The following is a 10589-nucleotide window of genomic DNA, read 5'->3' on the forward strand; positions in this document are numbered from 1 at the left end:
TTGGCTTTGTAATTCAGCTTGATATCTGGTATTGAGATCCCACCTACTTTGTTCTTTCTCAGGATTGCTGCAGCTATTCTGGGTCTTTTTTTATTCCAGATGAATTTTTGGAGAGTTCGTTCTAGGTCTGTGAAAAATGCCGTTGGTATTTTAATGGGAAGTGCGTTGAATTTATAGATTGCTTTGGGTAGTATGGACATTTTAATGATGTTGATTCTACCAATCCATGAACACGGTATGTTCTTCCATCTGTTTATGTCTTCCTCTATATCTTTTTTCAACGTCCTGTAGTTTTCTGAGTAGAGGTCTTTTACCTCTTTAGTTAAGTTTATTCCTAGGTAGCTTACAATTGATTCTTGTTTTGTTTGTTTTTGTTTTTCCCCGAATTTATATCTCCAACCCTGACTTCTCCCCTGAACTCTAGGCTCATACAACTGCCTAACCAATATCTCCATTTGGATATTTGATAGGCAACTCAAAATTAAGATGAGCACAAATTGAGAACTCTCAACTTACTACCTCACTTCCCAAACCCTCATCACCCCTAGGATTTATCTCCACAATTGGTCATATCAGCCTAAGTACATAGGCCAACAGGTCAGGAGTTATCTTGATTCCTCTTATTTCCTTACATTCCAGTCAGTAAGTTCTACTGGCTCTACCTCCAAAATATAACCTAATACCTACTGTGGCCTTCCTTGCCATCTCACTGCTATAATTTTGGCCCAAGCCACAGTCTAACCCAGCTGGGGGCAAACTACGGCCCGCGGGCTGAATCCTGCCCGTTTGAAATGAATAAAACTAAAAAAAAAAAAAAAAGACCGTACCCTTTTATGTAATGATGTTTACTTTGAATTTATATTAGTTCACACAAACACTCCATCCATGCTTTTGTTCCGGCCCTCCGGTCCAGTTTAAGAACCCATTGTGGCCCTTGAGTCAAAAAGTTTGCCCACCCCTGGTAACCAGTCTTTCCATATCCAGTCCTGCCCCTCTATGTTCATTCCCCATGCAGCAGAGTGATTTTAAATGGTAAATCAGGTACCCTGACCCCGGAGAATTGCACTGAGAATAAACTTTGCACTTTACTTGCAAAGCTTCCCACTATCTGATTGCTGTTTATGTCTCCTTTATGGTTCTGCTCTTTGCCTACTGTGTTCCAGCAACAGCAGACAGCAACCTTCTTTCCATTCCTAAACAGATAGGAACAGGTAAGCCAAGCTCAGTCAGGTTCTTATGACTTCATACTAGCTATTACCTTTGCGTGGGATGCTGTTCCCTTGGACAAAAAAAAAAAAGAAAGAAAAAGAGAAGGAAAGGAAAGAGAAAAGAAAGGAAAGGAAAGGAAAAAGAAAAAAAAAAGCTGGCATCTTGGCTGGTGTGCTCAGCGATTAGTGCATCACCCCACACACTGAAGAGTCTGGGGTTCAATTCCCAATCAAGGGCTCCGTACCTGGGTTGCAGGTTCCATCCCCACCTGGGTTGAGGTGCCTGTGGGAGGCAACGTATTGATGTGTCTCTCTCACATGGATCTCTCTGTCTCTATTCTTGTTTTTTTTTGTTGTTTTTTTAATCTTGTGTAGTGGAACCTTATTAAACTCAATGAATTTTGGAAGCTTTTTGTAAATTTTATCACATTTTCTACCTAGATTATCCTGTCATCTGTGAATAAAGAGCCTTTATTTCTGTCTTTCCAATTTGGGTCTCTCTCTCTCTCTCTCTCTCTCTCTCTCTCTCTCTCTCTCTCTCTCTCTCTCTCTTTTCTTTTTTCTTCCTTCACTCCCTTCCTCCCTACCTCCATTTTTGTTGTTGTTTTGTTCTTTTTCTTTCATTTCTTATTGCACTAGCTAGATCCTCTGGTGCACTGCTATTGGATAGAAATGGTGAGAGTGGACATCTTTGTTATGTTTCTGATCTTAGGAGGGAAGCATTCAGCCTTTCACCATTAATTATGTTAGCTGTAGGTTTTTCATAGATGTTCTTTATCTGGCTGAAGAAGTTCCCTTCTGTTACTAGTTTGTTGAGAGTTTTTTTCAGGAATGGATATTAGAGTTTTGTCAAATTGTTTTTATACATTCTTGAGGTGATTGCTAAATTTTTCTTTTTAAAATATGGTAAGTTACATGGATTGCTTTTCAAATGTTAAACCAGCCTTGTTTTTCTGGGCTAAAACCACATGATTAGTATGTATTATTTTTTTTATATATTGTTAAATTTTCTAAAATTTTATTTAGAAGTTTTATATGCATGCCATGAGAGATATTCATCTGTAATTTTCTTATAATGGTTTTATTTTTTTGCTTTGTATCAGTGTAATGCTAGCCTTATAGAATGAGTTGGGAAATATTACCCCATTTTCAGTTTTCTGGAAGAATTTATGGAATTGGTATTATTTCTTCTGTAAATATTTGATAGAAATCACCAATGAAGCCATTTGAACATGGAGTTTTTTGTGTGGGAAGATGTTCAACTACAAATCAATTTCTTTCAAAGATAGAATTCTATTCAAGGTATCTGTTTCTTCTAGAGTGATCTTGGGTGGTAAATTTACTTGAAGAAATTTGACCCTTTCATCTAAATTGTCACAGTAATTGGCAAAGAATTATTTATGATAGTCCTTTACTATCATCTTAATATTTGTAGAATCTATTGTGATGTTTCCTCCCTCTCCTCTCATTCATGATGTAGGTAATTTGCACCTTCTCTATTTTTTCCTGATTAGTCTGGCTAGAGGTTTATCAAATTTATTTTTATTTTATTTTAAAAATTTATTTTTATTGATTTCAGAGAGGAAGAGAGAGTTAGAGTTAGAAACATCAGTGATGAAAGAGAATTATTGGTCAGCTACCTCCTGCATAACCCCCACAACCCCGGGCATGTGCTCTGATCTGGAATCGGTCGTGACTTCCTTTTAGGTTTATAGGTCAGTTAGTGTTGAACCACTGAGCCACACCCGCCCGGCTCATATTTATTCATCTTTAAGTGATTCAACATTCAGTTACATTAATTTTCTGTATTTTTCTATTTTCTTATTTAAATTTTTTATTCTGGTCACTTCTTTTCTTTTTTTCTACTTATTTTGGTTTATTGTGCTCGTTTCTTATGGTAGTTCTTACTTTTTTAAAAACTATGAAATATTTCAAACATACAGAAAATTGCAGGGAATAGCAGTGTAGCCACATCACAGATTAACATTTTGGCTTATTTGCTCTTTATTTGTGTTTAAATTATAGATACAATAGAAGTCCCCATCCCATTTCCCCTTTTAATCTCCCAATCTAAACACTATCTTGAAATTAATGCTTCCGTCAACTTGTTTTTATTTAGGCTTTTCATATATGTATTTCCCTCCTAAGTAATACATAGTATTGCTTTATGTATTTTCCAAGTTTACCTAGATGGAATCATCATAGTATTCAAAATTTGTCCCTGCAAATAGAGCTTATACAGGGTAGGGCAAAATAGGTTTGCAGTTGTGAGTACACAAAACAGAGTTTATTCTTGTGTTATTTATTGTATTATTTCCCCTATGAACAACTGTAAACCTACTTTTGCCCCATCCTGTATAGATTTGGTTAATTTATTTGAACAGCTATGTAATATTCTGATGAATAAATATACCACTTTTTAAATGTTTAGTAATTTTAATGTTGGTAGTTTCTAATTTTTTGCAATTATAAAAGTAAAAATGAACTTCCTTTTGCATGTTTCCTTGACAACTTAGGTTACAGATTCTGTAGAATCCATACCTAGAAATCTAGTTGCTAGGTTAAATGATAATGAAGATCTTCAACTTTAGTGGATGTTGTCGTATTTCTATGTTATCCTAACTTATATTCCTACTAGTCAGAATGATAATTTCTCTGTCAGGAATTGAACTCAGTTGTCAACAGTGGAGACTCATAGTGGCTTACCTAGTGTGTGGTTTTCATGGTTAAGATCGCCTCATGGTCCAAGTTGACGCCTAGAGTGCAGCTGTCATGGCCACAGGTGGGAAGAGAAGCAGGAAGAACTAAAAGGGCTGCCCTGGAATCAGCAGCCCTTTGCGCTGACATTTCATTGGCCGCCCTACTTTACATGGAGGACGGATGTGTAGTTTTATCTGGGCACATTGTATAGAACAAAGGGTGGCATGTTGGGTAGGCCATGTGCATTTATTGTCACAGGTCTCATTGCTAGTATCTGTACTATTAAAGGTTTCAGTTTGGGCAGTCAGGTGGCTTTGAAGTGGTATCTCACTTTTAAAATTACATTTACCTGATCACTGGTGAAGTACAGAATTTTTTACTTGTGTGTTCAAGTTTTCTTTTCTGTGACTTGCCTCTTCATATACCTTTGCCATTCTATTTAGTTTTGTCTGTTCATAATAAATTTAGCATATGCTGTATTATCCAGAGTATCCTTTGTTTCTTTACATCCAAATAGATGTTCTTGTCTTAGTTTTGAACTTTTGGTATGGTATCCGTTATCATACAAAAATATTCGTTATAGTGGAGTTAAAGCTGACAGGTCTTACTCTTTTTGATTTATTCTTTTCACGTATGTATGTGTATGGGAAGAAATTTTTTCCCCATTCTGAAGTCTTAGACTTTCAAAACAAAAATGTTTTAAACGTTTGCTTTTTAAAAGTTGCATTTGGGAGTTTTTGTATTTTTGTTTGTGAATAACTTGACGTAATGACCTAATTTAACATTTTTGTATATAGAAGGCTACTGGTCTCAGCAGCATTCATGGAATAGTCCATCCTTTAGTCGCTGCTTGCTTTGCTACATCTGTCATAAATCAAATTGCCTAGGTGCACGGGTTTTTAATCTGATCCACTGGCATATTTACCCTCCCCCCATATTAATACACCATCTTTTATTGTGAACGCTTTATATTAAGGTCTTTGCTAGTAGATCAATCCTCCTTTTTAAAAATTGTGTGAGCTATGGTTGGCTCTACTTTTCTACATAAGTTTTAGGATAAGCTTGTCCTGGTGCATGATAATTTTGATTAGAATCTAACTAAATTCTTAGGTTACTTTGGAGGGGAATTTGGCATCTTTATGATTTGAGTCTTCACATTTGTAAGCATGCTTTTCCTCTGTATTTAGCCAGATTGTTATGTCCTTTAGTAATATTTCATACTTGTTTTTGTAAACGTTTTGCTTCTTTTGTTAGATATATTCTTAGGTGCTTTATAGGTTTTCTTTTTATTGTTAGTGGTGTCTCTGTAAACATTTTTCTAAGTGGTTACTGGTGATACATAAGTATGTTATTAGTTTTATCTAGATTTTGTCTTTAGGAACCCTTATCTCGATCATAGGTCAGGTATGAGGGGAAGATTAGAGGTGGGAAGTTTCAGAGGGTACAGCTGGATCCATAGATTAGTGACAACATACAAAATAATTTTTATTTATTTTTATTTTTTAAAATATATTTTTGTATCATCCTGATAGTTGTTTTCACTCTTATAAGGTACTTTGTAGTACTTGTTCATGTGTGCAAATACTTTTATCTATCTATATATATATATAAAAGCCTAAGTGACCATCCAACTGGTAGGGGGCAGGTCCTCAGTGCAGGAGCGGAAACCACAGGCATGGAAACATGGAACAGACTGATGAATCTCAGAGGGAACTGGGGAGAGGGGAGGGCGGGAAGAGATTAACCAAAGATCTTATATGCATCTTAGAGGCCTGGCGCACAGCCTGGCCTGTGCCCTCTCACAATTCAGGACCCCTTGGGGAATGTCAGAGAGCTGGTTTCAGCCCGATCCCTGCAGGCCAGGCTGAGGGCCCCCACTGGTGCATGGATCCGTGCACCGGGCCTCTAGTAGTGTTATAGTCATGGTATTACTTAGGGTCTGCATTTTGCTCATGCATACCTCTCATGAACTGTATCATTTTAAAATAATTTAATTTTAGATAATTCCTTCAATGATGTACCATTTCCTCTTGTGGGATAGTTCAGTGGTTTCTAGTTTGTTTTTGTTTTTGTAATTTCTGGACTGTTTCTTTAAGTTAGATCCCAGTCATAATTCTGTCAAAGGGTATAAATACTTTTATTTCTCTTGCTTTATTGTCCAGTTGCCTTCAGACTGTTTTAAAACCCTCTATAATGCTGCCATCAGTTTTTGAACGATTCAGTTTAATTATAGCCAGCATTCATTCATTTAAGGAATGTTCATTGAGCCCCTGTCCTGGTGGAGTGTAGGAAATGTAGATGAAAAACATAATAAAATAAATAAGTTATATTTTATATTAAAAGATGATACGGGTCATTCAAAGAACAGCAAGGCAAGGCAAGGGCTTGCTGAGAGTGGGATGACTTGTAAACTGCTCCAGAGAAGGTGCATTTGAGCAATAACTTTTGAGGCATTGGGTTTGCTTTATGTATTTTCTTCTGTCTCTCTTTTATTTTATTTACTTATTAAGAAGTTTTTATAGTATATCAAGGTAACTGTAATCTATTAGTGAGAATGAACAGTTTTCCACGTTTTCTATTTGTATATTTAATTATGGCAATCTTTGAAATTCGTATAGAGCTCAAAAGTTTTCTATGTAAGACTGTTCCTGCCTTTACAGTTAAGAGGGGAAAATTGGGCAAATCAGTTTGTGTTTAAGCATGAGGAGAATGCTCTGTCCAGAGCTTTAATAAGGAACCAAAAACTTCTACAAGATTTTTTTTTAAATGAAGATTGCTTTTTTGTTAATTGTATTTCTGTTTTAAGTGAAGGAAAAAATGTAACATAATATGATGTATAAGAGTAACATATTTGTTATTTTATAGGGTGACTGTTGGATCTGTATGGAACTCATGTCTACCTCGTTTGATAAGTTTTACAAATATGTATATAGTGTATTAGATGATGTTATTCCAGAAGAAATTTTAGGCAAAATCACTTTAGCAGTAAGTACCTGGTTTTCAAATTGTTCATTCTCTATGTGCTCATGTAAAGATGCTGCTGGCATTTGAATGCACATGCCCAGATATCCTTCACAGAATTTTACTGACTTTCCTGGAGGATCACTGGTAAAGGGACAGAGACTGAACCACTTCTTTGGGGTAACTGACACAATCATAAAGAACTATTTTCAAAATGTGGTCTGTAGTACAGAATCACAATCAACCACAATAGATTGTGCTGTCAGTAAGATTAGAACAAGCAATTTTCTGTTCCCTTTTCCACTGTTGGTTTAACTATTTTTAATATGTTTTAAATATGTATTATCATCCTTATGCCTAAATTAATCAGAATCACAACAGCATCCTTGAAGTCTCTTGTTTAAAACTCTTCGTGGTTTAAGAGTTGGGCTATGCAGACTAAACTATTTAAATTTTTGACCAGCAATTTCAGTAACCAGCATTATTGCTTATTTGGTCAATTCACTTTTACCTGAATACCAAAACGAAAAGAGGTACTTTTTTACTTATGTTTTTATAGTCTTGAAAGTGGGGTCATGATTATATCCTTTCTTGCTTTGAATCTTTTAGTTGACAAAGGTGGTTCATAATTATTTTTTCCGAAAATAATTTTCTGTGATAGCGTAAAATTAATAAGATTCTTAGAAACCCCTGAGACTGATCACAATCTGGCTTAGTGGATATGTCAACTAAATTTTATAGGAAGCTGTAAGATACCTAGTTGCATTTAATTTCTCTACTCTCCCTTTCCTGCATCCTCAATATCCAGCATAGGTTGTTTGTCCATTGCATTTTATCCTACTTAATCATTAATGTTTAATGTTAGTTTAAACATTAGTTTAAAAATTACAGGTCTCTTGTTAATGTTTTAAGTTATTTAGCTTATTTAATGCTTAAAATTAAATGTTTAATTAGCTAAATGTTAAGATATATACCCTTACATATATTTTATAAAAAGAAGCAGAGTTTTACTAGAAACTTGTTAATTATTCTGACGGGTGTAGGAAATTTTATATTGATCAATTTAGTCATCTCTCTCCAATATACCATAGCCAATATTATCTTGGAATTTGTTAGTATTCATAGAAACAATAGTAGCATAATGAAAACAGCTAGTGATTATTGAATGTTTATTTATATCAGGCCAAGATCTTATGACATTTTATCTTCATAGCAACTCTCTATGGTAAATAGTGTAACTTGTTTACAGATGACAGATCTGAAATATGGAGAGATTGAGCAATTAATTTGCTTTGAAGTTTACATAATTTTAACTGGTAAATGACTTAAGCCCAGGCAGCCTAATCCCAGAATCTTGTTTTTAACCACTGTACAAGGTGATTATGAAATTAGAAAACATAGATAAAATTATTTTATTGTATAATGAAATATGTGTAGTATATGTATATTAATAAATAATGTATTATATATTTGCCTATGTTTCTAGTCTTGGTGATCACCTTGTATATTAAGCACAACATTTAAAATTACTTTGATTTAAATCTCTCTTTTTAAATTCTTACCTGTGGATATGCTCATTGATTTTTAGAATGAGAGAGAGAGAAACTTTGATGTGAGAGAAACATTGGTCAGTTGCCTTCCTGTTTGCTACCAGACTGGAGATTGAACTCCCAACCTAGGCATGTGCCCTGAATGGGAATTAAACTCACAACCTTTGGGATGGCGCTCCAACCAATTGAGCCACCCAGCCAGGTCAATTAATCTCTTCTTGCTAATTAATAACTCTATGAACTCGCAAGCCTGACTGAGACATTAGAGACACATGGCTCTGCAAAAGTTACTTTGAAGGCTCAGCACCCAATGAGGGTGAATGATTGTGAGAAACTGAGACTTTGGAAGAACATAACTAAGTCAGGGTTGATAATGGATCCAGCCTGTTGGACTTTTCTTATACTACATATTTCTATTCTTGAAGAGTTTGAAGATATAAGAAATATTATACAACTTGTTAATGACTTACTAAAAAATTGTAAGTTACAGGGTTTTCTTTTTAGCTGTCAGGGCAGCTAAGTGTTTAAATTTAAAATCAACATTCAGCATCTTCAGTTAACAAAAATTGCACAGGATCTTGAAACATTAAGCTTAGAAGAATGCAGTGGGCAATGTGGGCTGTTACTTAAGATAAACTGTTGTGCTGTTTGATTAAAAGGAAATTGTTCATCCCATCTCTGCTTTTTCTCCACAGACTGTGAAAGCACTAAACCACTTAAAGGAAAACTTGAAAATCATTCACAGAGGTGGGTACAGAATTATTTTTTATAGAACAACTATTCCTTAATAGGGAAAAAATATTGAAAATTACAGTGCCACTTTCAAGCAAAACCTACTATATGTATCCTAAAACTTCACTATTAGGGTTTTTTCCCTTTGGGGGTCTATAAATTTTAGTCTACCGTATTAATATGTTGGGCTTAGTAATTGAAGGAGATTTTGCAGTAAATTCTTATTATTCTTAGTTGAAAAGTTATTATTCATTTGCCGATAGATAATTAGTGTTTCTCTTGTATACTACTAAGGCGTGAAGGTGGTCCTGTGGGCAGTCAAAGGAGAATCAGAGGGTAACTGCCTAGTGTGTTACAGGCACACTACTGTCCCTGTGAAGTGCTGCAATCAGAGATTCCTTTAATTGGAATTGCTATAAAGCATTTGTATTTGTGAGAATAGTGATCTTGTCCTTATTAAACACACATTCAAAAATTTTAAACATTTGATGTAGATCTATTGCATGACAGTGGGAATCCCGAGTTTAATTCAGCACATAGGCTAAATAGTTGCTCTGGTATCATGACAGACCTAAGACAATATGTGACAGTATGTAATTCATACTGATAGTAAATAAGTAGGAAAGTCAAAGGTCATATTCAGAGAAGTGCAAAACCTTGAATTCTAAGTATCATAGTTTCTAGTGGTTAGAGAAATTAGTAATTGGGACATTTATTTAAGTAATTTTAGTTTGAGGTCGACCCTGGTCCAGAAATTAGTTAACCTTGAACATCAAAATAATTCATTTATTTTTGCCTACCTGATATTTTTAACATAAAATAATGATTTTTTCTTCATTATTTTATGTTAAAATAATATTAGGTAGGCCCCTAATTTCCTTTTGGCCTAAAATCATGTAGTATTAGGTCCCTAAAAAAATTATTTTGTTCCTCTCATAGTTCATCTTGTTCTTGTTTTGGGGTTTTTCTCTCCCTTTTTGCTGTGTTCTGCAGTTATGAGAGTACTAGAGGCCCGGTGCACGAATTCATGCACAGGTGGGGTCCCTCGGCATGGCCAGCAATGGGGGCCGATTGGGACCGGCTGGCCCAGGGGAGGGACTGCAGGAGGTTGGCCCGCTGCGGGAGGTTGGCTGTGGGAGCACACTGACCACCAGGGGGCAGATCCTGCGTTGAGTGTCTGCCCACTGGTGGTCAGTGCACATCATAGCCACCGGCCAGTCCTAGCGGTTGCAACAGTTGCAACGGTTGCTTAGGCTTATATACTAGAGGCCCGGTGCACAAAAATTTGTCCGGCTGGCCGGGGAGGGACTGCAGGAGGTTGGCCCGCTGCGGGAGGTTGGCTGTGGGAGCACACTGACCACCAGGGGGCAGATCCTGCGTTGAGTGTCTGCCCACTGGTGGTCAGTGCACATCATAGCCCCCGGCCAGTCCTAGCGGT

General features: G+C 36.0%; 1 protein-coding gene across 1 annotated transcript in view; it reads left to right on the forward strand.

Annotated features, from left to right (window-relative positions):
* MAP2K4 (mitogen-activated protein kinase kinase 4) overlaps window positions 1–10589 on the forward strand; it is a 95296-nt gene that overhangs the window by 60330 nt on the left and 24377 nt on the right. Inside the window, exons 5-6 of the mRNA XM_015562598.1 lie at window positions 6774–6893; window positions 9115–9166. Of these exons, the coding sequence (XP_015418084.1) occupies window positions 6774–6893; window positions 9115–9166 (172 nt within the window). The remainder of the gene's footprint in view (window positions 1–6773; window positions 6894–9114; window positions 9167–10589) is intronic.

Source organism: Myotis davidii, unplaced genomic scaffold, assembly GCF_000327345.1.
Source record: "Myotis davidii unplaced genomic scaffold, ASM32734v1 scaffold37, whole genome shotgun sequence".
Lineage (NCBI taxonomy): Eukaryota > Metazoa > Chordata > Mammalia > Chiroptera > Vespertilionidae > Myotis > Myotis davidii.